General features: G+C 45.1%; 4 protein-coding genes across 4 annotated transcripts; 3 read left to right on the top strand and 1 right to left on the bottom strand. All coding sequences in view use genetic code 11, as the record gives it.

Annotated features, from left to right (window-relative positions):
- Nucleotides 1-161: 161 nt before the first annotated feature.
- Nucleotides 162-2,839, top strand: EGR_05178 (Eukaryotic translation initiation factor 3 subunit L; the record flags this gene model as incomplete). Its single annotated transcript, XM_024494427.1, has 9 exons — nucleotides 162-188; nucleotides 221-360; nucleotides 395-474; nucleotides 511-642; nucleotides 720-962; nucleotides 1,077-1,536; nucleotides 1,690-1,918; nucleotides 2,062-2,277; nucleotides 2,780-2,839. The coding sequence occupies 9 exons, from the start codon at nucleotides 162-164 to the stop codon at nucleotides 2,837-2,839; spliced, it is 1,587 nt and encodes a 528-aa protein (XP_024351213.1).
- A 104-nt stretch (nucleotides 2,840-2,943) lies between these two features.
- On the top strand, nucleotides 2,944-10,452 carry EGR_05177 (Tubulin alpha-3 chain; the record flags this gene model as incomplete). Its single annotated transcript, XM_024494426.1, has 7 exons — nucleotides 2,944-2,988; nucleotides 3,653-3,773; nucleotides 3,876-4,081; nucleotides 4,808-4,931; nucleotides 8,108-8,293; nucleotides 8,821-9,039; nucleotides 9,350-10,452. 7 exons carry the CDS (start codon nucleotides 2,944-2,946, stop codon nucleotides 10,450-10,452), a joined length of 2,004 nt encoding a protein of 667 aa, XP_024351212.1.
- Nucleotides 10,453-10,926: 474 nt separating this feature from the next.
- EGR_05176 (hypothetical protein) lies at nucleotides 10,927-18,101 on the top strand (the record flags this gene model as incomplete). The annotated part of the gene is made up of 3 exons (XM_024494425.1): nucleotides 10,927-10,975; nucleotides 13,628-13,689; nucleotides 17,961-18,101. 3 exons carry the CDS (start codon nucleotides 10,927-10,929, stop codon nucleotides 18,099-18,101), a joined length of 252 nt encoding a protein of 83 aa, XP_024351211.1.
- Nucleotides 18,102-20,146: 2,045 nt separating this feature from the next.
- Nucleotides 20,147-26,338, bottom strand: EGR_05175 (hypothetical protein; the record flags this gene model as incomplete). Its single annotated transcript, XM_024494424.1, has 3 exons — nucleotides 20,147-20,490; nucleotides 21,057-21,135; nucleotides 26,111-26,338. The coding sequence occupies 3 exons, from the start codon at nucleotides 26,336-26,338 to the stop codon at nucleotides 20,147-20,149; spliced, it is 651 nt and encodes a 216-aa protein (XP_024351210.1).
- Nucleotides 26,339-27,890: the final 1,552 nt, after the last annotated feature.

The raw sequence follows: 27,890 nt of genomic DNA, 5'->3' as shown, positions 1-27,890 counted from the left end.
CATTAACCCTTTTTGCCTTATTTCACGAGTGATTATGAGTGGATTATAAGAAATACGTTGTGTACTAAATCGTTATCGAAAACGCTAGCATTTCTTAAGACCACTTTATTTTAGCGTTATGCTTGGTCCAAGTTTCCGCGACTACTTCAAACGCTGACTAGATGGCTGGTACACGCGAGGGTCGACAGGTTCGGTTGTATAGCATTTGTTATATTTAAAGGCTGGTGAAACAGGTGTTTCTAAGGCTCATGACGATCCTTACAAAGCCCTCTGTGCCGATGTTGAAGCCTTTATTAAGTCCTTCTACAAGCACGTTAAAAGTAATGATTTGGCCGAAATTGAGAATGACTACGTTGTTAAGTAAGTGTTCAGTTAATCTGAGACAATTTCCTAGGTTCCCAAAGCTTACTGAACAGTATTTTAAAACCACCCGCTGGCCTCCTGCTGAAGCGATTGCTCCCCTTGTTAACAAGGGTAAAAGCTTAGTTCCAAAATTGATGTCTTTTTTAGATTCAATCTTTATGATGCTCTACAACGAACTTTTCTACCGCCATTTGTACGCACACGTTACGTCTTTTCCCGAGTTGGAAGAGGCCCACCAGTCCTATCTCAACTATTGTGCTCTCTTTGACGCTCTTTTGAGTATGTCTATTCCCATTTTCGATCGCACTTCCCAGAGTATTTGAATTCACGTAAGCTTCTTTTTCTATTCGCTTTAGAACCAAAAAATCCAGTTCAACTGGAGTTGCCGAATCAGTGGCTGTGGGACATTATCGACGAGTTTATATACCAGTTCCAGAAGTTCTCTACTTATCGTAGTAAGCTCAAGCGCAAACCGGAGGATGATGCTTTTTTGGGCCTGAATCCTTCCACCTGGAGTATTCAAGGTGTCATCAGCATCCTATTTCAACTCGTGGAGAAGTCGAACATAAATCTACAGCTTAGTTACTATGCCATGCAACGTGAGCAACTTGTGACTACTTTTCTGGTTTTTTTGGCTTTACTAACACACGATCAGGATCTGTAAATGTTTGCAAAGGAATTATTACTAATTTCCACCCTTTTTCCACTACCAGGTGATCCCTACGAAGTGGCTGGGCCTTTTGGCCAATGTGACCTCTACAAGATGCTCGGTTTCTTCAGTCTCGTGGGTCTCTGTCGGGTGCACTGCCTGCTGGGTGACTACTTCACCGCGCTCAAAATGCTTGAGCATGTGCAGTTAAGTCGGCAGGAGATGTATCATGAAGTGCCAACATGTCACATCACTACGGGCTACTACGTCGGCTTCGCCTACCTCATGATGCGACGCTTTCAGGATGCAGTGCGCACCTTTACTCATACCCTGGCCTACATTGCCCGCGTCTCCGCTTGCGTTGCCCAGCGACCTGATCTCCGGGAGTACGTGGTGAAACAGGCCGACCAGATGACCAGTCTATTGGCTATCTGTATCACCATTAACCCAATGCCGATTGATCAGGCTGTGGAGCAGCATTTGAAGGAGAAGTTTGCAGAAAGCTTGAACCGACTGCAACAGACGTGAGTTTCCTGCTTTAATACTCTATCGGTAGTCTGAACTGCTCAGTGGCTGGCCAACTGCTGCAGCTCCCCAAATGCCTCTGAATTTTGAAATCCGCAGGTAACCTCATGTAGAAACCATAGTTCATGGTATTTTAATGCATTGGGTTGTAGGAACAAGGACGAGTTCACCATGTGCTTTGACATCGGCTGCCCGCGCTTCATAAATCCGGATTCGAAGGCGACGGAGCGTGTGAACTACGCCCTGGACGCGCAGCGCCACCAGGGCGTGGTATTTCGCAGCGAGCTCGACCAGTATTGGATCGAGCTGCCGCGACTGCGGTCCTTCCTCAAGCTCTACACTTCTCTTCCCGTGGAAAAGTTGGGCCACTTCCTGGAGGAGGTATGTCTTGCATGTGTGCGGTCCATTCGTGGACCCTTACAGACACCGTTCATACAGGTGGCAGCCAGCAGTGGTAACGCGTACACGGAATACCACATGATGATGAGGAGTGGAGTTTGTCTCTTGTTTTCTTTTCCTTCAAGGATGAGGAGAACGTACATTCCCTCCTGATGCGTTTCAAGCACCAATTGAAGAACGTTACCTGCACGGGAGAGACTTGTGGTAGCCTGGAGGGTACACTGCAACTCCTCTGTGACACTGACTTCTACGTGGATGGGGAGATGATCCACATCGCGGACATGAAGGTGGATCGTCGTTTCTCCGAGTTTTTCATGCTCCAGTTGGAGAAGCTGCGTGAGGTCTGTCCTTATTTAGCTGTTCTGTCTGCTTAAGTGTTATCAGTAGGCACTGTGAGTGTAGTGGATTTGCAGGCTCAAAATGAGCTCGAAGGCGACCTGAGCAGTGAGCAGAACGGAAGGTGTTGCCAGTACTGATGTTTTCTCTGTACAAGTGCTTCTGGAAGCCACCTCAGAAGGCATTATGTTACGCATCCGCGAACATGCTGGAAATCTTAGTGTAGAAGGGCTGAAACACTATCAGAAAAAGCAGTTATATAGTTGCACCTTATTTGATAATCTGTTAGAGTAAGCTGCCACCTAGCTCACTATTTGCCATAGCGTCTGAGCCGTCTCGGAAGGTATTATAATGCACTTGAGCGTTTATAAACGAGCCTAAAATGGGAGCTCGGAGAGTGTGGAATTGAAGTGGCGATTGCGATGGAATCAGAGCTACGCTGCTGTGTCTACGAAAAGGTTGTTAACTTGTTAACTGCTGGCCTACCTCCATTTTGTCTTTTTTTAGTTGAATGACCAGCTGGACGAGGTTGAAAAGAAACTGAGCACCGCACGTCTGCGCGCCTGAATCGTCGTTGACGGCTCAACCTCGCATTGCGGCTTCGTTGTTTGATAATTCAACAAGCATAAATATACACCTGTCTAAGGACTATGCCTGTCTTCTTTTGCCTGATGAGAGTTACTACCACAACCTACAACCGTTTCGCTCTCACTCTAGTAGGCTTCATCTGTTATTCGGGGTGCTGCTATTGATCATTTCGGGGTTGACCGCATCCCCTTAGGAATGTTCTCAAGCATGTTTTTGTGAATTAAATTATTCAGTTGTATAGGGGACGAGTTGGTGTGTTGATTTGGTGTTTGTCACCGTGTTCACAACCGTTCCCATTAGGATTTCTTGTTGTTTATTTTATCACCTTTAGCTGATGCCTACGCACTTTCTGCCCCTTTCTGAATTAATAGTGCATCAGTAGGGGGAAAAACGTGATGCTCACTGTCTTATGTAGAAGGTTGTTTTGTTGGGAAGAGTCGGTCTGATATCCATCATTCTTAGGTCAAGTATTTATCAACCGCGAAGTCAGTCAATCACCAGTAACTTGCTCTCTCTCACGTGTCGTTTTCAATGCCAAAACGGGAAGGTCGTTGGGGTTTAAAAGATGCCAAGTTGAGGGACGTGCTGTTGTTTCCATTAAACTCTAAAAAGCGTGTAGCCTCAGTGAGGGTTGCTGGTGACTCTGCGATTCATTTGTTTTTTCCGATAGGTTGAAAGCCTTCGCTAGCACTACGGCAGTAGCAAGTTCCCCAATTCCAAAATACGTGACGTCAAACAATTTTACATGTGCCGATTGATATGAGTCTAAATTCTATCCATTTCCTTTTCCAGATGGAATTTCTTCAAAACGCAGCACCGCGCCTCTACCCCGTCGACAAGAGTCGAATGGGTGTACAATTCAAGCCAATGTCCACATCTACCCGCGAACCAATCACAGCCGCCGAAATCTTCGGTAAGTCAATCGGGATGGAAAATTGACAAAAAGAAAATAATATGAATAAGTCGGAGTCTCTGCTTGAGACCCAACAGGCAACACTTTTCGCCTTCCCTGCAGAGCACATTCGCGACATTCGAGATCCGGAGCACCCCTACACTCTGGAGGCGCTTGGTGTGGTAAGGAGGGAGGAAATAGCCGTGGATGACGCCGCCTCCACTGTCAATCTCCAGTTCACACCCACTATTCCCCATTGCAGCATGGCTACCCTCATTGGTCTCTCAATCAAGGTCAAGTTGCTGCGGTCATTGCCACGCCGCTTCAAGGTGATTGGCTGGTCCCATTTGACTACTTTGGTGTACCTTTTGACCACATTTTTGGAAGATTTCAGGAGCTCACTTATTTTCTGAGCCAAAATGAAGCACGAATTTCACCTTTTAGTCCTTTCCCATAACCATTCAGCGTTGATTCTTTAGTGTAGGTCGTTGTTATCCTGATTGACTGGTCCTTCCCCCTTCATACCCAGCTTACGCTAGCCTTTTGAAATCGACCATTTTCCTAAACTATTGTATGGTATTTGCTGTGCCCGCGGAAGGATTCTGTCCTTTTTTGTGCTTTTGCGCCAGCAGGCTATGCGTCAGTAAGGTGAACAGGATCGTGCCTTTCATGCCCTGAATAGAGAGTAGCTGTCAAAGTCGTAAGTCCGTAACCGGCAAGGTCGGGATTGCCTGAACTACAGACGTATGGTCATTTTTGGATCATCTTGTAGCCGATTGTCTCATCGTCGTCTACGAAGAGCCGCGAATCCCAGTTTGACTTGACTCCCTCTCGTGTACTTCACTCCTGCGACCCCGATGGCATCATTCGTAGTACTACTTGCTTTACTTGCCACATTGACGGCAGTAGAAGGTGTGATTGCAACATTGTAATGGTAATGTTCTCCGTTGCAAGACCAACCCCTCAAAATACAGTGACCAATACAGATATTCGAGATTTTGCAGTGAAACTACTACTGATGATAGTGTTAGTAGACCGGCTTTTTCTGTTGCTAGATTCACGTGACGATAGCGTCAGGTATGCACGAAACCGAGGCGGACATTAACAAACAACTAGCTGACAAGGAGCGTGTCGCCGCCGCCATGGAGAATCCCGCACTTGCTCAGGCTGTCAATCAATGTCTTGCTCCCTGATTACTGATGATCAACTACTTTGACACACCTCTCTTTCGGGATTGTAGAAATTAGATGGAACTTGACTGATTTTCTAAAAAGGCTCTGACTCTGCCTTCCTTCATTTTTATCATTTGATAAGTGGAAAATAAAGTTTTGTGCATATGTTGGAAGTCGCTTGATCCCTGCTACTTCTTGCTTGAACTGAGGTACAAGTAAAATGGTTTTTGAAGCAACTTAGCGGTTTAGGTTTATCCAGTGGGTGTTTAGTTCATGTGAAAGTAAATACGTCAAACCTTGGGGTTGTTTTGGGTGTCAAAGATTCGGGTTTTCCCTGGAGGAAGCCTCAACTTGCTGAATGGTTAAATTTCATCGTTCATGCAGAATCATTGCTTTGAAGGTCATTGGAGGTCCGCTAGTGGAAGTGTGCGTTTACCAGTCAGTTGCTCGATCTGTTCGTTTATTTCCTAGAGTAAAAAATACCCTAGAGGAAAAAGTTTTTTTGCCTAAACCACGAATCACCACGGTTTCGGTGGCTATCCGCTCCATCCGTTCAATTTTTAAGCGACTGTATCAATCGTATTCGACGGAAACCTTTTAAATAGTAGGTAGAAATGGCTTTTTTTACGGATAGGGGCATATTTTTACCTCAATCCGGCGCATATCTGATCCCTTACATCCTGATGCTTCCGGTCACATAGACACGCGTTACCAAGCCGTTATCACTTGGGCGATCGCGACCTTGAACTAGGACGCCAGTCAAGCATGGGACACCTCCATTTTTTCCGGGTAGTTAGGAGCTCACCTGCTCCCTCCCCTTCCAGCCATTTGCAAGGGGATTTTGTGGTCGAGGTACTTCTAAGCTTCCCTGCTTTGAATAGAGGAGGTCTTGCTGGTTTAATACGGAGATAGTCAGTTGGTGGAAAAGACAGGTCTGACATTTCAAGGTAGTGCGGAGTTAGAAGGGTTATGCTGAAGTGTCCAATTCGCCTCGAAGGACCCCGAAAAAAGAATCACAAGATCTGGGTGACTACTGCCGCTTACATGGACTGAGAGTCCATTGGAGCGAAGGGAAGTGTAGGTGACATCTCGGAGCTAACTTTGCCTGCTGTAATGACTTGAAGAAGGCCGTAGATCCTTCTAAACTATGCGCGGTTGTTTATGTCCACGCAGTAAAGCGCCTAGATAGGCATCAGTTGGTCAATGTGATTATCTTTGCTCCGCTCCATGCCACCTGGGCAGTGTGATGGCAAAATGTCAGCTGAAACTGCTAAATTTGGGTCGACAAACGCCGTTGATTTTGGTTTGTCAACCTCGTTGTATGGCAGAAGGAGGAAGCGAGTTTGAGGTATGCACAACCAAACGATGTTCCATACAATTTGATCCTAGTAGTAAATCACTTGTTTTAGGGGGGAGGATCGTCTACTTGCTGGAGAACACAAATTACTTTCAGTAACAATCAGTGTGAATGATGAAGTGATTACCTTGCTTAAAGTCTTATAAGAGGCTTCCAGCAATCATCTGCCATCTGTTCCAGCCATCCAGTTCATTTCAGATGGTCACTTTTACCACACAAAGCATTTAAATGCCTTGTAGGGAGGCGATTGAAGTGAAGCTGTCATCTACATACCGGTTGAGTAGTCACATTTGTCGTTAAATTTCTGCCTTGACTACATTCTGGGTAAGTACAGTCTTCCAACTTATCCACAACGCTAAATTTTAATAAATGCAATTTTTTCCAAAATCTGATTTGAAATGCCTCGATTATCTTGGGTTGCGCTCACTGGAGTAAATTGTCTTGAGGCATCCCCACCTTCATCCGATCTAACAGTAACAAGCAAAATTGAAGAGACCGAGAAAGTTGATTTCAAAGATCTACAATAAAACTCCTGCAAGAAATCGGCCGCTTCTTGCAGGTCGCAAGAACGATGTACCGATGGCTGAATTTTATTCGGGTTGGTGGAGGAGAGTAGAGCCAAGTTGGATGAAGAGGTCACCACCACAAGCTATATTCAGCACTTAAGGGGCTTCCATTGACTTCGCTAGAACTTTGGTTCCCCAAAAGACCAATCTACCTTTCCAAGTATGACGTTATTCTTAAGTGATGCTTTTCGAGGCACCTATCCAGTAAGGCGGTCGACTCTACAATTACCTCGATGGGGTCGCATATCTATTCACCGTGTGTTTGTGTCACTCCGAGGAGACGAAAAGGTGGCGATCGTCACTTTAAACTCGGAAAAACACACAGGAGGAGAGTGAAGATGAGCCAGTATCCACTCTTCCTCCCTCCCATGTCATCTATAATGAAGATCCTCTAGCGGATCATTTCTGTCGTCAGCCAAAGAGCCTCCACAGCACCTGTGGAACCGACTCTCACGCCGCACGTAGTCCAGACAATATTCAAATCTACCCGATACGTTTGTTCAAATACCATTTCGTGATCTGAGTTCCCCAAATGCTAGACAATGCCAGATGATATTTGGCTTGGCAACTTCAAGGGGTACCATCCAACCCCGAATGGACTTCAAGACACAGAACTATCACCGGTCCCTTGTAAATTTGTCCTTTTAGAGAAAAATTGTCCATATAGTCACCGAGGGATAAGAAGAGAAGTAGCTGAAAGTAAAATGCCATTTGTTTTAATTCAGCCCAATAGTGGGGAACTCTGATCATTTGTTCGTAGTCGGCTGCCTGTTGTACTTGCTTTTCCAGTCCTTTGGTAAATTTTATGAATTTCTCCTAAGTGCTTCCAATTCTTCCATTTTACTGACCTCTTTCCTAATCTAGATGGAAAAATTGGATAAAAAAAGGTGAAAATACAGTCGAAATTCGCTACTAGTCTTCCCCATCCCTTTCTTGGATCTCCCAACAAATGGAGCTCTCAAAGCTGGTGGTTCCCCTTCCACTCGACTCAGTTTTCCCTGGAACTCACTTCTCAGAGGCTTTGCAACGTCTTTAGAATAGACTTAGATTCACCACAATACATCTTTGTCCTATGGACTTTGAGTTTTCGCATTTAAAAGATTTCGAACACAAAGGGAAAGAAGAAACCGGTCAGCACCACCTACATTAAAAAATTCTTTTGGAATATTCGCTCCAGTCTTAACTGTGGCAGGAGAGTGATAGCAGAGAGCTCTCAGTGGCCTGGAGCTTGAGTTGTCACTCCTGTCATCGATTTCCCAGGCGACAGCACCTCTCCCTCTCCGGACCAGACGAACGCGCCTTGCAGGGCCGCCGGAGGCAAATCGAACACTGCAATGCCCTCACGTGCGTTACCACGCAATCTTTATCCATGGATCGATCGGACGTCGGTCGGCGTATCGTTGGCTCGAAGTCTGCAGCATTGCGGTGACGTCCAGCATGGCCAAAGTGAGTAAATTGCCTCTCAATCTCCCCTCCCTACTTCTTTAAAATTTGTGAGTTTTACCCAGTCTTTTAGTCCAATAATGTCTAACTTATGAAGTTCTTTTCGACCAAATCCATCACCTGACGCCTTCTCTTAAGTCATGATCTAGTTTTATTTGTCCCCTTTAAACTCCTCCCCCTCAAAGAGAACTACTGTTTAGATCGAAAGATTGCTCTAGCAAAGGATCAAAAGTAGACTTACTGACTACAGAGAGTTAAACAAATAATTGTCAAGTTAGAATAGGGTAATTTAGGACCCCTAAGTTCCTCTTTGTCTGTGCTTGCTTCCATTTAGCATGGAAATTGTGGTCATGATCCAGTATATTTATGCGCCCTGGATCAGGTTAAAAATAAGGTGTCACATATATGTGACACCCGTGGCGAACTTATTGCATAGGGCCCAAAGTGCTATAGACTGCTTAGGTCAAAAATAAACCTAATTTCGTGTCATTTAAGTGATTGACGTGGATGATACATCTTTTAGAACGCAGTACGAGAGGTGATATGCATCCATATCGGACAGGCGGGAGTGCAGATCGGTAATGCCTGTTGGGAGCTCCTTGGACTGGAGCATGGCATTCGACCGGATGGCTTCTACTACGATGGTTACGAACCCAACGACAGCTCCTTCCTTACCTTTTACAATGATACCGCTCACGGCAAATTTGTGCCCCGCGCCATCTTCATTGATTTGGAACCTTCTGTGGTTGGTGAGTTGTGGAACTTGTAGCGTCTGACTAGATACGGAAGAGGTAATAAGGCATGCAAGTCTAAAGGACACTATCCTTGTTACTGACTGCATCATAAGGGGTCCAATTCCTTGGTATATGTCAAGGCTGCTCCCTGGTCTAAGGAGAGCGCATATTGTACGGCAGGAGCTAATCGAGACTAGGATTGTCAAATCTGTCATCTTTGGAAGGGATCCTTGATCTAGGAAGTACCTTCGAACCCTGAAAATTCCCTACTTCGTCTACCATTGTTTACCGGTGCTATAATCTTTTGCATTTACTACTATCTTAGATGAAATTCGCTCGGGCTACTACCGTCAACTCTTCCATTCAGACAGCTTGATCTCAGGAAAGGAGGACGCAGCAAACAACTTTGCGCGGGGCTACTACACCGTCGGCGAGTTGATGGTCAACAACGTGCTCAATCAGATCCGTAAGACTGCTGATACCTGTCACATGTTCCAGGGGTTCCTTGTCTTCCATTCTCTCGGTGGTGGGTCGGGCTCTGGGTTCTGCTCCCTCCTTATTCAACGCCTCTCAGATGACTACCGTAAACGCGCTAAAATTGAGCTGTGTGTTTACCCGGCTCCGCGTCTAGCCTCGGCCGTCGTGGAACCCTATAATACCGTACTTACTACCCACTCATGCATTGAACTCTCTGAGGTCTGCTTCCTCATGGATAATGAGGCGGTGTGGGACATCTGTCGTCGCAATCTTGATATTCGCCGTCCAACTTTCACCAACATCAATCGTATCCTAGCACAGATTATCTCCTCCCTCACCGCAGCGCTGAGATTTGAAGGTCAGCTGAATGGAGATCTGACCGAGTTCCAAACCAATTTGGTACCCTATCCCCGAATCCACTTTCCTCTCATTACCTTTGCGCCGATTGTGGCTGCAGAAAGAGCCTATCACGAAACTAATTCCATTGATCAAATCACTAAGGCCTGTTTCGAGCCGGCAAATTCCTTTGTCAAGATAGATCCGCGGATGGGTAAGTATATGGCGGTGTGTCTGCTCTACCGGGGTGATGTGGATCCAGCCAGTGTGAATTCGGCTACCTCAGGAATTAAGTCGGCCAACTCCATCCACTTTGTGGACTGGAGTCCAACCGGCTTCAAGGTGGACATCAACAGTCAACCGACGGCTACTGTGCCGGGTGGGGACCTAGCACGAGTCATGCGGACGTGTTGTATGCTTGCCAACAGTACGGCCATCGGTGAGGCATTTATTCGGATTGACAGGAAGTTTGATTTAATGTTCAAAAAGCACGCTTTTGTCCACTGGTACGTGGGAGAGGGCATGGAGGAGGAAAACTTTGTAACAGCGCGTCAGGATTTGGCCGCGCTAGAGCAGGACTACGAGGAGGTGGGCTACGACACCAAGGAGGAGTAGATGTGTGGAATTGTGGCCGTGAAGATGCCAATTCTAGCCGTTTTTTCCGTTAAACAGGCTTCTTTTTGTGTGTGGAGTTTTCGTTTCTTCCAACGAGTGGGTCCTAGAGAAAGGGAGGGGATTTTGTGTGGAGAAATTCCAAATACATTTCTTGTATTTATTTCCACATGAGAAAGTCTTCACAATCTCAAATGTGTGGGTTTCATTTTGGCTTGGTGGTTTGAATGGCACTTTGATTCTTTTTTTCTGATAGATTTTTTTTTTCACCTAGGGGTGACACGGAGGAAGTGACATTGTTGAAGGCGCCATTTGTGATTCCGTAGTTGTTATAAACGTTGATTCAGCATTGATTAGACGTGTGAACTTAGCAGTCGGTTGGAGGAGGTGTTAAACCTCGCGGGTATCTGACCAGTCGGTAACCTTTGCGGCGTCCAAGTCGCTTCCGACGGCACAATAATCTGGAGGGCGATTCGCATGTTAAAACGCTTTTTAGGATTCTCGGAACCAAATATATCTGGATTCGGTAGGTGAAAGAACCTGAATCAATACAGATTTTATAAATTAGGTGGTCGAAAGGGAGGAAAAGTGTCCAAGTAAGCGATTAGGGGCCTTGCTTGGATAGATCGAGGCCTGTCTATGTCTTCTACTGCACCCATATGGACAATTGCGGGCGTTTACGAGGTGCGTGCACCGAAAACCAGGCGCAATTTTCAAACCGCAAGACATTATAACTGGTAAAAGCGATTAGCGCAACATGGCTAGCCATCAAATCAAATCCCTTAATCAGTCTGCCTTTACTATCGCTTTGTAGCTGATTCATTCCTTTTTGTGTCCTGATAACAAAATTCGTGCTGGGAAGGCGTTTTGTCTGTTTTGTTTTTGTGGCTTTACTTTGACATCTAGCACCCTTGACAAATCACCGAACCGTAAAACTTGACTTTTGAGGCTTCGGTGGTGCCGCATTGTAGAGAAGACGTCACCGATCTCTTTAATAAAACCACATGATAACTTTGATTGGAGTTGTGGGCTAAATTAGTTGGAAGCATCAGTACCATACTTTTAACTTCATTGAATCTTCTTGATCTTTCATATAAAAGTGACGTCACTTCCTTAGTTGATATAAAAATGAATGTAAGATGACGAAATTCGCCCCTGAAGTAGGGTAGACATCATCTCTGGCGGTACAGCCATTACAGATCATGGTCTCAGGAGTGACTCGACCACCAAAGCCACTCGGGTGATATGCTGCACCGTATGTACTAGTTGTCATCGTTCATTTCTGTTTTTTTTTCTCTGACTAAATAGTTTAACTAGGTGTGCAGCGTAAAGTGTGGGACCACTTAAGGTTAGTGTGGGCGTCACATATGTGTGACACCGCGAGCTAACGTGTTAAATGTGCTATCGAATGCTTCGCACCTTAGCTGGTAGTCAAATTTTTTGCAAGCTATTAAAAATTTTAAAAATTGGCAAAAAACTGATCTGTTGGTAGTAAATCGGACGCGTTCACATATCCCGCGGTAGATTGGCTCGGAGGAATTAAGTTTGCAGCGTATGGAAATGAATCCCACGTTTGACAGTTCCCTCGCCTTCGTTGTCAATAAATTCTTTACCACACTCATGCTTCTTTGATGCTGTTTAATATTCTCTCTTGCAAATGGAACTAACCCTGGTTAGAGCTGCCCCGCCTGGATCTTCCTCCGTCAGAACTTCATGAATATCACGAATTGCAAATTTTGGGTTCAAAATGGGGTTTATTCGATACTACGCATCAATCAACGACTGCCTTCCTCCTCACTTTCTTTCTTCCTCCCTTTTAGGTAAAATCATCTAACTACTGCTCCGCAGACTATCACTGATTGGTAGGGGCAGCAAATTTTGCTCTTCGCTTTATTCACTCGCTTCATGAATAATCGGCGTCCACGCTGGATTTTCTGCGGTCCGACCGACTGGCTGAGTGACCGACCGAGTGATTGACTGGCTGACCTAACTATCGACTTGTGGTAAGAAACGGCTCTTGTAGTAGTCCGACGTCTATTAAGGGAGAATTTTATTGGTTGTCTCCGCCTAAACAATCCATTTTCTCACTGTCTACCACACTCTCCTGCAACACACCACCTCCACAAGACTGGGTTAAAAGCAATTTACGTACTGAAAACATAACAATTACAGAAGGAGTCTCTCCATTCGATCCCGCCCAATACAAGTGGGGGGTTTGCTGCAAAGGCACTTCCCTGCCTTCCGATTCCCCTTCCTTCTCTCAAAAAACCATCAGTGGTCAGGACTAATTAAGTGGCAAACGAAAAGTTTTATTAATATTATTCCATCCAGCCAATGCAACACAGAACAACGCAGCACCTCAAACTTCATACCCCACGACGTAAGGCTAACTCTTCAGAAGAGAAGGTGGATACTTCAATAAAGGAGAGACTACCTTGATATCTTCCACACACTGAGATTTCGCCTAGTAATATTTTTAAGCTCCAAGTAAAGGCCATCGCCTCTACCTTCCATCATCAATTTTGAGTGACCTCGCGCCAAATGGACGTGCGAGGCAGCATTGACGGTTGGAAAGTGGAATTGAAGTGGGAATAGGGGTGGCTAGAGTTTCTGTTTTGTTGAGAGCAGATCAGATCACAGACTGGTAGGGTCTTTTGGGAGACTTTTTAAAGTTGTTTATTTTCTGTTAAGTTCAACCACTCGACTCTGGACTCCACCAAGAAAGTTAAGGCGTCACATATTTGCAACGCAGGGACGTACAAAGAAAGTAAAGGCGTAACACTTCAGTGATGCCGGTATCCACCAGGAAAGTAAAAGCGTTGCACATCTGTTCAACTGCAGATCTACCTAGATTGCAGACTTCATGTATTTGTGAGGCTGAAATCCACCAAGTAAGGGCGTCACATATCTGTGACACTGATGCCTAATGCGGAAAATTCAAAGCTAAAGCACTTTGCCAAGGTAAGACTAATAAGACCACTTTCTTTTTGCATTGATTTTGCTTTTTAAAGAAATTAAGATAATAATTGGCCACTTTATGATCAATGCACTTGGAAGTCTCCCTTCCGCTGCACTTTAAATCGCCAACAGTTCCTTAACCTGGTAAGTGAAACACAAATCATATGATTTCAAAATCAGGAACCACTTTAAGTTTTTTAACTTTTCAAAAACTGAACAGAGTTACTCTACAAATTAATTGGTTTTACAAATAAGAAACTCAAGACAGTTGAATTCGCCATTGTATGGGATCACCACGGAGATCGCTTAAATCAAGTGCCTCCACCCCCTCCCATCTCGAGGCCAAGCAAATAATATTAGCAGCTGTTTCTTCCTCTTTAAAAAATTTATCAAAAATCCTTTTCCGTATTATAAGCTTCAAACATTTACTTAAAATAGAGTCTTATTTTTAGATTTTTTAAGTGGAAAGCAGGTACTACTGAGGTGGGGAAATCTTTTGATACGCAATTTCTATAAAGTGGGGTTAAAAAGGTATTATGGCCCCAAGGAACCTTCTAATGGACTTGACATGGCGGAATAGTGACATTTTTAAGCTGTGATGTAGTTATTCTTTAAAGTGACACATGATCGCTGGCTACGACCGTCTTTGCTCCTCCCCCACTCACACCTCCCGATGGTCTGTCCTGCTTCGTGTCCCCATTCAGCGCGTGGTTTAGCAAAATGCTAATGGGGGGAAAAGGTAGCAAGCATCGCTTGGAGCTTGGAGAATGAGGCATTGTCTCTCCCTCTCCCTCCTTTCCTTCCTACCAAAAGCGCACATCTCATGGGCTGGTTTTGGGGGTGGGAGTTGTTTCCCGATGTAAGAAATTCGTTCTTCTACATATTGCAGTCGTGTGACTGCATTGAGAAGTTGAAGCTTAGGCACACTTCACTAATCATGATGAAAAATTGCATCTGCTGCCTACCACACACAAAGCAAGCGCCTTCTTTAGGCAAGAAATGGGGTTGAGCCCTGGAGGCATAGCAGCTTGGCTTTGTGCTGTGATAGGAAAGCCACTTATCTCCAAAAATTTAGCTAGGTGGCGCTCTAGAAAGAGAAATGAAAAGCAAACTAGCGGTTTGAAGATTAAAGGCTTGAGATCCACCCATCTGGTATCCTCCACAACTGTCTCTTAATGCAGGAGTCAAGGAATTATTTCATCACAAAGTGACACGTAATTAGAAGGCCCTTCCAAATACAGTGCATTTCCATCGCCACGAGAGGTGATGAAGCTTTTGAAAGCCTTCCTGAATGGTACCTCCATCAAAAACACCTCTTCAAATGCATCTAGAAGCGTATAACGGACAAGCTTGGACTACATTCAGCAGGGGCAACCAACAGCTCCGCAGCGGAAGTTCCGCAACGAGGGACTGACGCCCATCTTTACTCCTTATACACCGACAAATGTAACACTACGTCGTGGAAGCTAGCTGCAAAGAACATCTCAAGGGATTTTTTCCCACTGTAGCTTGCATTACCTGTTGAACCGGTGTGGAAGCATAGACCTGGAACACGTCTTAGGTACAATACCAGCTTCAAAATCTGGCGATTCAACGGCTACATCTTAAGCCCAATACCCAAAGCTACAGCTTTCCTTCCATTCAAAAGTTAAATTTAATCAACTGATTGGGGGGCCTACAACCTATTCAGGTGGAGCTTTCACTCACTGGTATTTTATGCAACGCAGTGACTTTTAGCCCTATAAAATTTGGGAAAGTGGCGCTTTCATCCGCTTGATGAAGCCCAAATTGTTAGCCAAACGGGATTCTTCGTTTAATCAACGACTATTCAATCGCTCCAGTGAATGCTGAACTCATAGATGGCTCACAAAATCAAACTGCCTTAACGGTTCGGGAGGGCGGAGGTAGCGTGATCAACGCAGGTCACAGGTAGTTCAGTTGTTTGTCCTTATTTGACATGTATCATCCTTAAAGCACTTCACTTACCTATCCAGTTGAGTCCGCCTCTCTTCAATGGTCGCATCGTGTCCTCACGCCCCTGTGGCTCTATGTACAGGGTCGAAAAGAGTAGAAAACTCGTTGCTTTTGGACTTGGCAGCAAGGCAAATTCAACAACTAGAGGTACCTTCAAAATTGCATTTTATAAACGTTAAACGACCTCACTTGACTAACGGATGCCAAATTGAAGTGATAAAATCTTTTACTGCATATTGATGATCAAGGAGAAGTAAGTGAGGTGCTTGTAAAGGCAACTCCTAGTTAGGTTTTTCCAATAGGTGATGCATGGGAATAAATGGAAGAGTCTCTTCCACATTCTTCAAGTTATCAAATTAAATAGCACCTTCTTTGATCCTCCAAACACTGGTCGCAACTGTTTCGCCTATCCACTTTGCTCTCGCCCGTTCGTCCGTCCTCTGTCCGAAAAAGGGGTAGTGAATGCCACCTCGACCCCCTATTTGCCCTAGTCCCCACTCATTAGGGCACGTATTGCGGTAGAAGGCCCTGAAAGGGCACCAAACAGCCAAACTAAGGGAGATGCAAATAGGGCTGTGACTGTAGGAACACCTTAAAGTAAGATTTTAGTATCTCCCCGTGATAAATAGCAAGGGCTTGTTGGGATGCGTTCTGTGTGGAAGGTGCAACCCAGGCCTCTATAGCTAATAGCTAACATCAAGGACAAATTTAGTCAGCCACCGCAGGAGGTGCGAGAAATCTCACCTAATTCACCAAGAAATCGGAACTAAAATTTGCAAAGAATTTCACCTTTAGTGCAGTATTCTTCGAGGACAGAGTCACTGCTGTGGATAAAACAATGTCTGGAAGTCCCCCTTCACTCCGCAAAATGACAACTGTAGTCCGCTAAATTTGTATTGCCAGAATCTTTACCATAATTCCTCCTAAGACGAATTTGTGTCTCAAAGATATGTACACCTCTCCTCCTCTCCCGATGCTCCTTCCTCCATGGTGCCATTGACCTGGTAGGAATTCTGCAACTTACTTCATTCTAGGGTGGTGACTCTTATAATGAATTGTAGGCACAAGTAGGCCAATTACCACGACTCTTTCTCCAGATAGTTCCACTGGTTGCGTTGATAATGTTAGTAAGGATCATCAGTTTTACCTTCCATGAGGGACTGGACTTAAGCGATTATGATTCCCTAGAGCTCTTAAGTTCTTGCAGTCATGGATGGCCACGGCTTTTATTGACGATTTAATCAGATTGCCCCAGGTAAAATTAAACAAAGACGCAGTAAACGATTCATTTAGGGCACAACAGTAGTCAAAAGTCAAACCCGCACGTACGGAAACACACAGAGACACATATGCACAGACCGCGCGCCATTCGGACCGCAAAACATCATAAATCTCCCTTGAACCATTTAAATGACCCTAGTCAGCTGTTTTTTGTCATTTTTAAGGCAGATTTGCCATACCCCATCCCCCACCTCTCACCCTCCAATACCTCCGTCTTCGGTGCTTTCGCCGCGGGCTTTCTTGGCCTGTGACCAACTGTGCTGGAATCGATGTGATGCGACGCACACTCGCTGGCACCAACCCACACACACACACAGGCCGTCTCCAAGGTGCATTTGACCAGACATGCGTCATATTTTTTACCCTCCCAACTTTTCCGTCTTATAGATTACCTGCAAAAAGCATTGTTCACCACCTTCGTGGAGGTAAGGCTCTCCTTTGGATGAACGCTTCGTTAAGCCCAACTATCGATGCCTAAGCTTGAAAGTCGGCCTTCAAGAAATCTCTTTAATAGGATTTTTCATTCCTACTCTTCTGATTGGTTTTTCTTTCCTGTGAAAGTAAAGTATTTCTTGGCTTGGAGGCATTTTGAACCTCCTTGATTCAATAAAATTACATTTTCGGCATTTCAAGGGATAAGAATAAATTTAGAAGATACTTCAGGAATGCATCCTTTCACCTTCATATCAAGATTGAAGTCAAAAAGGTATAGAATCCTAGAGCTCTATGCCCCGGAGAATAATCTCCTACTTTTCCGTGATATGAAGAAGTCGCCATCAACAAACTTGCCACTGATGAGTGATTTAACAATTTGGAAGGTCTTGTGGCTGAGACCTCTGGACAAGTTCCAAAATCGAGGCTGGATTATTCCCGTTCCAGCTAGACACCCACACTGGAAACTTCTGCCTCAAGGAGTGCAGGGTTGGCTGCTTATTATTTTTTTCACCGACCTGACCTTCTTCAAAAACCGTGTGGAAAAATACCTCTCCCCGAGTGTGACCTTCGTGGTCGGTTTAGCATTGGCCACTGAAACTGGGCGATGGTCCAATGTCACCGTCAAAGCGGAGGACTTAGGAATTCCTCCGGCAGGGGATTCTACACTGACGATTATCCACAAGCGTTGTTAGACATGAGGACCCTCTAGCCACGAAAAATATACGACTGAATGTTTGTAAAAGCAGGAAGCAATAATCCTGATTTAGATGGACCCACAGATCCTCCAGGCTAAGCACACCAACCCGAAAGCTTCCGAAAGTGCATGCTTACCATTGCTTCACTTTGTTTTCCAATTATACCAGTTGAATCCACCACCTCCATATTTGCGTGGATGGAATCAGGTTTTGTGCGAATTCAGTTTTCAGCCGACCGAATTGGCCAATAATGATTTTATGTGGATTGACGATAAATTGCATCAAAATACTTCCGGACTCCGCCTTTGATCTGACAGGTGTTGCGTAGTTCTTTACCGTAAGGTCAAAAAATTGGCAGCTTTAAATGTTTTGGGTAATTTTTTATCTAGCTGGTCAGAAAAAGTTATCCCCTCATCAGCGGTTTCAATGTCACACCTTCAACTTCCCCAGGTCATAGAGAGTGCAGTAATCTCAGAAGTCCAATAAGGAATCTGAATCCATGACCTGGTGGTTGGATCCTCTCAGTGATGCGTAGTAGACCTCTGCATTCAAATCTGATTTCGATCCAAATGGAGGTCAGGACTTCATAAAAACAATCCCATCTAATGTGTCAACTTCCTCCTCAAACCATTCAAGGAAACTCCCGACAAAACAGCTGTTTCACATTGTGCTTATGAATTCGAGTTTCAAAGTCTTGAACGTATTTAAAAGCTCACGAGCTGATCTGTGGCTAGTAAAGGCAAAACTACAAAACCCTTCCTTTTAACTACAGAGATGTCTATTGAGATCATTAAAGCCACTTTCCAGACCGCTTCTAGACCGCAAATAACTGACAGGAGGTAAGAAAGTGAGAGGGATGGACTGTAGTGAGGAAGAAGGGGCTGTAAATCATTAGTGGTCGAGACGAGACAGGCCCTAGCCTCGATAGCCATAACTTTGTGCCTCGGACTTAATGCCCTCGCCCTCAGTCCTTCCCCCCCCCCCCGCTCCTTTATTGCCTTAGGCACACACCGACGGCAACGGTTGAATTATGATGCCTATAAAGGCTTGACACTTTTGGACTTGCATTGACTCTTATCCCAGCTACTACCGCTACTGCCTCCGTCTCTGCCACTGCTACCGTCGCCAATAAAGAAGTGCCACTGAAGCTGCGAATGTATCTGCTGCTGCAGAAAGGATTAGAAAAAGAAGGAGGGAGCAGAGGAGGCCGGGTTTGATAAATACCCGATTAGATTTTCATCGGTTGATCAAATTAATCAAACAGCCATAGCCTGACAAGGTTTGCTAAGAGCGCCCTTCTCCCGTGCCTTAAGGGGTGGGTTTGATTTTGATTTTATGTGCGCACCACTTCTTGATACCGGTGTAGGCAAGCGGTGTTACAGAAGGAAGGGAAGGGAAAGGAAGAAAAGAGGAAGAAACACGCTGATATATATTTTTGGGGGGGTTAAAAGAGACAAAAATAAAATTGCACATGTCGGACCCTTTCATGGTATTCCGCGCTGGAATGCAGAAGCTCTCAGACCTTCTGTACTCCTTAGAATTGAGCTGTCTTCCAGACTGTCAAGTCATAGGAGGTAATTTGAGCACCTGTTAGCCTGGGATTCAAGGAGGATTAACTTCCAAGTGGAATGGGTGGTTACCGTTAAAGAAGGGCATCTTTTGTGAAGACTCGGTTGTGTCCTATGGTAAGCAACGATTTGACAACAGTCGTGAAATTCGAGCAAAACCGGCATTTCTGGCTAGTGAATCACTTAACAAAAAGTCAGTAGGTTGGGTTGACCAGAGGAGTTCAGCGCAAGCTGATGACCTGGCGGAAAACAAGCAAGCGGTCACAGCCAAACACCATCCTGTTACCACGATCACCATGTCTGTCTGCTTGCAGAGCGATAATTTTCATTATTTTTATGCACTCACTATTTACCTTTCGGTTTTATTGATGGTGTCGTTAGTTCCGTATTACACTGTGGTCGTCCTAGTCTCTTGCATTGCTGTAATATGCCATACAGTGTGGAAGTAGGTTCGTTATCGACACACAGAGCGAGTAAGATGGCGTAGAGGATAGCACGAGCTATGGAAGGTGAGGCAAAAGCATCCGCGTTCTCCGTTTTCACGCTTTAGCACAGATCCTCACAGCGTAGTCGGTATTTGACGAGCCTCCATGAGGGGGAAACAGTGGTTACAAAATGTTTAGAGATGCGCCTCGTTGATGCCATCGTATCCGAAGTTGCATAAATGAAGTGGACAACTCCACAGTAAATGTTATCAACTTGTTCCAGCCTTGTTGCGCCAAAATTACCACCAGTCTTTACGCTGAAGGCAGGACTAGGGTCAGTGGGGAAAAGTTGACGTGATTTTTACGGTTCTCCTGTTTTTACTTGTGGCAGAAGCCTTCCTTCTTCGATGTTAAGACTTGGTTTTGAGTCAGAATGTTTCACTTCATGGGTCGAGTCCACTTTTCGGTGTTGCCAAATTTGACGTCTGGTGGCTACTATGAAGTCGTAATAAGCTACAGCGGTATGAATGAAGACATATTGTTGAACTTTAGAAGGGCCGCTTGGCCAAGATGGAGATACGATCTGAGGGGAATGAAAAGATGGATGGTATTTATAAAAACAAAAGGAACTTACAGCTTTTCCAGTTTCACTTGTTGAATGTGGTTCCTTCCTGGATGGAATCGCTGAAACTCCTAAATCTACGACTAAGTAGAGGGTAGATCAGATAAGATCACAGCACCTCCGGTCTTCCAATGTGAGCATTGTGTTCAGGGTTACAAGTCACCCCCGAGAGACAGAGGGCCGAAGTGGCTATAGGTGTGGAGCCGGGGCAGCTTGATAACAAGATGATGGCCGAAATCCACGAAGATTGAAGAGATAGTTAAAAATGGAAATCTAAGCATCATATTTACTATCTCGCTAGCCCTCCGGTCTCTGCCCTTCATTATTAGTCGCAAGTAAGTGCAGAGTTCAACAATCTACCTACAGGCCGACGCAACATGTCGGAACGCATTGGCACACTAAAACGTCCGCACTTGCCTATGTTAGTGGAATAAAAAGCATAAACATTTCCTGGTCTATCCATGCGGGGGCTCCTTATCGTCGCCTCCACCACCACTCTTCTTTTGACATCTAGGATCATAAAATTTCGTTTAATTCAACTTTTTCGCCCTTTTGGATTCAGTTAAACTCGCATTTTAAAGCACTGAATAGGGCAACGCTTGGAAGAGAGGCATTTTAAGGTGGCAAATCGCACTGCTTAAAATCTAACCGTCGAGCCACCATCTTGATTGTGGTGTAAAATCACCCAACAATGAGGAATGCAACAATGCATTTATATTCACCCCAGCCTGGAAGGGAAAGCCATGAAAGCTGAGTTAATGGCCGCCATATGCATTAAAGATGACAATAACTTCCTCCCAGGCCGTAATACTGCTAAGTTTTGGACCGGTTGCTGACTGACTGACAGACTTACATGAGCTGAGAAATTCCAACGTTCATCGGGCAAACGAATGCATAACTGGCTATTATTCGACAATCCCTTTCTGAGGCAGACTACAGACGAAAGTGCTCACTTGCTGACTACCACACAGGTACGTTTGGGATGTATCTACTCTCTAGAAACCGTCAGAACAGGTGATGCAGTCCTAAACGATCTTGGCACCGCAAGGCTTCACCCACGAGACCATTTCATATCCCACCTCGGGACCGATTTGGATGACAATCAGCTTCTCCTGATATTTGACATCTGCTTGCAACAATGCCGGCTTTAAAATGGTGATGGTGGGTTGGGCGAGGATTTTTCTTACGTTCTTGAGATAGCCTGTTCTAAAAAAGGTGAAACCTGCAGTAGCTCTGTGTCAGTCAATCATCAATCACTGGCTAAGTTCTTCACTTTGGAGTTTGACTTGTCTACTGGACATGTAGACACGCAAAATCCGCCAGAGAGACAGTGGATCTCCTTATCAGTGGGCTTCGGGTTTAAAAAAAAGTTGGTTTGATTGATAAGAGAAACAAGCTAAGTCAGGTGCATCACTGATTGAGTGACTGAGAGAGAAAGAGTAAAATCAGGCCTGTCTATCTGGCTACCTGGCCAACTGCACAGCTAGCTGGGTTGCAGTAAAATTAATCAACTTGGTCAAACTTTGCCAATATCTGGTCCCGTGCCTTCTCGTTGGCTTACCCACTTTGGCTCCGCTTTTTTGTTTGCTCCCTCTTCTCGCCTTTGCTCCACTTCCTCATCCCCCCTCCTCCACCTTACCTCACCCTACAACGCCTCTACTTCCCATGCAAAGTGAATTTATCCTTCACCTTCTTCTCCGTCTCCCTCCTCTTCCACCTCCACTCACAAGCGTCAGCTGTTTGCGGCAGAAATTTTTGCTTGCTGTCGTCCTCGTCGTCGTTATTTCCCTCCCCTAATGCGCTTCGCTGTGAGAGAGAGGGGGCAAGGGAGGCGGGAAGGGAGGAAGGAGCAGAAAGTAACTAAGTGTAGGGGCTGGAGTGGCTTCCTGTCATCCTTGCACCAGTTGCGCTTTCACTTTATCACAGACGCACGTGCACACATACACACACACAAGAACGCACGAAGGCAGGCGTGGAGGAGGAAAATCGGAGGAAAGAAAAAACGGCTAAGAGAGCGGAGAGTGAAGGCGGAACAGTTGCACAGAGACTTCAGCGTTGCCTCATTCCCCTTTCCCCCCGTGCCTAGCACCCTGCGCATTCCCTGCCACCCCTTTGATATGGAAACAGACTGCCATCCAGCCAGCCAGTCAACCACCTGTCCAGCTCGTGAGAGCGAGAGAGAGAGCTGGAGAAAGGGAAAGTGGAAGAGGAGCGAGGCGGTATCCACTCCGCCACAGTCAAAATTTGCACCTTTGGGGCACCATTGTGTGCAAATGGCGTACCTTAATCTGCTGGTAGGAGGGAACGCAATACGTCGATTCTCTTGAGTTTCTCGGCAATTTTATAGAGCACCATAGGCGTGAGGGACTGCCTAAAATTATTTTCGTCTTCTCGTTCGTATAGAGAGTGATTTTATAACTGAAGGCTTAGACCTTCCACGCTGATAATCATCCGTTCCACTACTAGAGTGTCAAAAACCACTTTTTAGTCTGAATCAGTCCAAAGTGTACTCTGGTGATATAGAGGTCCAGTTGTCCGCTTGTCCGCTAGTTTGGCTTTACTACTCCTTCAAGGGTAGCCTCGGTGCTACCAGATGTTTTGAACGTTTAGCCTGGGTGGTCATGAGAAGTATCGAGGAGGTGGCTGAATTCCATTGTAACGGCGGATTGTGGAGTGACTCCCTGGGAGAAACCGACTCAATCATTTTCACCAAAAATTTCTGTAAATCACAGAGAATGACGAATATAATTTTCTTCTCGTGTCCCAGTTCGACCACGTGATGTTAGCTAAAGCTCTATTTTGAATACAGCATGTCGATATCTATGGTTTGTATGTCTTTGAATTGGCCGGGGAGTTCAGAAGACTTCATCGTGCCACCAGCCCATTAGTCTCTGCCGCTAGACTTGTTGATTTATTGAAGCTGTAGAGCATTTGGAAGCATTTCCAAACGTTGAGTGACGTGATTTGGGGAAACTAGAAGGGTCAGCCGTTGAGATGTCCGACGAGCGATACGTACCAGGTGGGTGGACTTTGAAAGGCAATGGAAGCGAAAACAAGTTCCAATTTCTCCGATTTTCTTTTTGAGGACTGGCAATCACGATTTTCTTGCTAGGGATTAGCAATCCTGAGCTCAGGAAGCAAATATGATCCAAGATGTCAAAAAAAGTCTTTAATTGTACCCTTGACTTTCCACCAAATGTTGATACTGCTTATAGGAAAACTGCTGAGTTAGTAGACACGTCAATTCTCGTTTTTTGGTCATTTCCATCTTTAAGCTCCTCTATCAAAATCCAACTTCTATGACGGTGGCATGGTGTTCTGCTCATCCTACTCAAGCTGCCAGGTCTCCTCCTCACCACCTCCAGTCCATCATTGCCTCCATAATGCAGCTGCCGTTCCATTCACTGCCTCCTGCCATCCTTAGGGCTAGCCATGGAAGGAGTAATACAAAATCAGAAGTAGCTGAAACGTTGCAATTGGTCTTTTTAGTTAAATGGATAAAAATAACAAAACTATTTCAGTGTCGGGGTTACACACTGGAATGACCTTTCTTGAACAAGCACACATCAAGTTCACTGGAGAACAGTTAGTTAAATAAGTGACATTACGGGGTGAATTTACACCACCTAGCTTAAATGGCTATCTAGTAAAGGGTGCAAACTATTTCGGAAGAAAAAATTTTCAAAATAATTTGAAGCTGAGCTATTTAAAGCCACCTTGTCAAGTCCTTTGATTGACGATTGATTTTAAACTGTCACTAATTGTCAAAATCAATTTTTGTCTGTGTCACTCAGATTTTGCGTTAACTTATGGGTCACAATGAAATACTTTAACCCTGAGAAAACTGTTAGGACAGAGGAATTTAAGCAGCAAGGGGGAAAAAGCGCGCAGCTAAAATCTCCTCGAAGGTTTTATGTGTCAAAAAGTTTTCCTTGAAAAATTTTTTGAGAGCAAAACAGTTGCTCTGTTGGAATGAAATACCTCGTGGCGCTGGATGTTTAACCTGTGGCTTCGATAGCATTCTGAAAGGGTTGAAACCATTTCCGACTTCTTTCTGTGACACTTGTACAGAAGGGCTCTCTTACCAAGGGTGAGAGAGGGATAAAACGAGCGGTTACCATAGCAATAATGATTTTGACGTCCTGTGGAAATATGTTTCTAGATTCTTGGTGAAATAAATGATATCTGGACAACTGCAACTTGCAGTCACCCCCTCACCTGTCATGTGACCTCTAAGCGATCCCAGTAGATACGCCAGAGGGCGAGTAAGATCAGACGTCAAGGTCGGGTCAGATTGAAGTAAATTGCAAAATTCCGTACACTGGATAGACGAAACGTGTACCAGGACACCTCCCTTCGCATTGGCTGCGTTCCCACGTCCAATTCCACCGATCTTCCACCAAATCTTTCATCCATCCCTTCATCTATTCTGCATTCATTTATCAAACCATCCTGCCTTCCACTCATGCCATCATCTATTGAAGTCTAAGTGAATTTGAAGTGTTACGCCCATTCAACTAGACCCGGAAAATGGAGAAGACAATGTAACATACGAACTTTTGCATTAGCTACTGCAACACACAACTGAACAAACAATCACCGCGGACACGCGAGAGTGGAACGTGAACGCAGAAGCAGAAGGAAAGACTTCAAAGCACATCAGATGGAGTTCAAGTGACTACGCTGACTACTGTCATTTTCGCTTTTGGTAAAGTAATTTTGCGTTTGGCAGAAATCTGCACCATTGTCACTGTTGTTGTTGGTGTAGGCAGTATGGTCTACCTCCAGACGTGGTGGGGTCTGACACGAAAAAGCGGACGGCAACAGAGGCATTGGCGGAGGCTGCTGGTATGACTGTCGAAACGGTGACATCCCAGCAGTGAAAGTGATGGAATAAGTCTCCTCCGAGATAAATATGTCTCCTAGCTGGTTTCTGCCCTGTGCATCACATTCAGCGACCTCTTCCAAGCGGCTGGAAGAATGTCCATCGCTGTGCTCATCACTGTCAGCCCGCACTAACTCCGGAACTCGTGGACGTGATTCTGTTGCGCCTGTCCTCGGAGACCATGTCATCCTGTTCTCCTTTTTCAGACGTCGACGGGCATTCGCAAACCAGGTGGATATCTAGAAATAACCTTTCCCGTGAGAGGTCCGAAGTCTATAGTCATTCAAACGGACTAGGAACTCTACCAACCTGGTTGAATGTCATGCCTGTCCTGGTGGCTAGAGCCATCTTTTCATTTTTCGTGGGATATGGGTTAGTGTTGTGCTCATTTAACCATGTCTTCAAGTAATTTGTTGCTTGTCGCGTCGCAGGCCTCGTTCTCGTTGTATCCGGTTGTTCTTTGGCTCTAAAAATTACACAATTGTAAGGCAACATTTCCCTCAAGCCTGCACATGCTTCTACCGCTATCGCATTTTTCCTCCAAACCACATGCATTTGTTCATTAAATTATCTAATTTGACTGTCATGGTTTTTTACCCGCGCTGTGCTGTAGCTCTGTGTGTGTGCACACGATTTTTTGGCCATCTTCTCCCCTCCTTCCTTCGTGGGGATATACAAAAAATTTTCTTCCTCCACAATGCTAATGTCCCTCCTGCGTTCGTGCGCGCACATGCACAACTGTTGTCACACACAATGACATTCACTTACGTCTGAGTGTCCACGACATGCGTCTCCTGAAAACTGGAACTTCCTTCCACTCCACCACTCCCATTGCAAAAACTCTGTTGCGAATAGTATGACGAAATGGGTATGATAGCTTGACGCGATTGAATAAATTCAATCGTGTGTGGAGAAATAACTTGATGCTGTTGTAATGGTGGCGGCGGTGGTGGCGGCGGAGGTGGTGGTGGCCGAGGAATTGGGATATGTGGAGCATCCATTGGTGGCGGAAACACCGGTTCACCAATACCGTTTGAAACATGCATCTGTGGAGGTATTCGACTGTAGAATCCTGGATGAACTCCCCCCGTCGGTCCTTGTGGGATGAACTGTCCATTGTTAGGAATGTTGCAATGAGCTCCTGCCGTCGACCGTAAAGCATATTCTATGGAATTTCTTCTCGGGAGGGCGGGCGAATGATTCCTGGGATTGTATGTCGGATTATAGGCTGCGAATGGCCTCGTGTGGCGTCGCATCTCCTCAATATATGGGTCCACTCGCGATGGTTGAAGGTTTGTGTAAATCTTTCTATCCCACGTGAAGTAAGATTCCCGCAAAATCTGCGAGTGGCTCAATTCATTGTGGTAAGAAGATGGTTGCAGTGGTAATCTCTGCTGCTGTGGAAGGGAATGATTTGGCGGATATGGGGTAGGTTGATTCATGACTCGTTGATCGTACGGTATCTGAAAAGGGCAGTGGACAGGTGAGACGACTGAGCCCCATTTTCCGCAATTACCTTGGAATTCTTTTACTATGTCTGCACATGTGGTTAGACAGCAACTGTTGTTGGGAGCGGTTGGATGCTTTTACTTCCGCACAAAATCAGCTATTTTGGGGAGGATATAAAAATATCAAACTCCAAATTTGAAAAAAGCTACAGCCTCTTTTATCCCTTCTCCACATTTTCTCCCTAAGAGAGTAAATGTTTCACCTGGGTTAATGCAAAATCAGTTTCGCTACATCAGTACCCCATCGCCTACCCCCTTATCCATTTCCCACGTTTCTGTATTTGGAAGGATTGAATGCCCCAGCTTGGCGTGATAGAGTTATGTCCACTTAGCTCAATCATTGTCGGTTTGTCACGTGCGGTCTTGCGCGCACGGCAGCTATCGTGCGGGTGATTTGACGACGGGTCGTCAGGACTTAGTAACAACCGCCGTCACCATAACTGCAGATCTATCTGCAAAAGCCTTTGCAAATCAGTTTTGGGATGTTATCTCGGAAAACTATCTAGCTTTTTCCCTAACCCAAATGCCTTAGTGCCAGCCTGCGCGTGTGCTACTTAAATACGAAGAGTAGTATTTGGGTCTTAAAGGAGGTCCACGTCGAATGCCATCTTTTTCGATCTCCCGCGATTCGATTTCGCTGTTGGCAACTGTTATTAGCCAATCAGAACTACATTGTCAACATCGGCGAATGGGATGATTTGGAAACAACGAACGCTCCAGTAAAAGGTTTAAAAAAAAATCCTATTTCCTTGCCACCATAAAAAAGTGTTTCCTGTGTAAATAGCTGAGTCTGCGAGGATCTACAACAAAAGTTCACTCTAGATTTGTTTACTTTATGCCCTTTGCTGAACTATCTCATCTGTAACACCCCTAGGTCTCTGTTTTAATTCCATAAATAGCTAAGAGCAAGTTTTTTTAATTGATGGAAAGATTATGCACGAACCAGGGCTAAAAAATTGTAGAAGTGATCAAAAATGTCAAGATTTACAAGTACCAGAAGTAAAGGAAACATTGCAATCTATTTATTGTGATTTGGCCACAGAGCGTAGCAACGACGCACGAGACCCCGCTAGATCATCATGAGACGATT

Source organism: Echinococcus granulosus, assembly GCF_000524195.1.
Source record: "Echinococcus granulosus chromosome Unknown EG_S00036, whole genome shotgun sequence".
Lineage (NCBI taxonomy): Eukaryota > Metazoa > Platyhelminthes > Cestoda > Cyclophyllidea > Taeniidae > Echinococcus > Echinococcus granulosus.
This window is presented reverse-complemented; position numbering and strand designations above follow the sequence as displayed.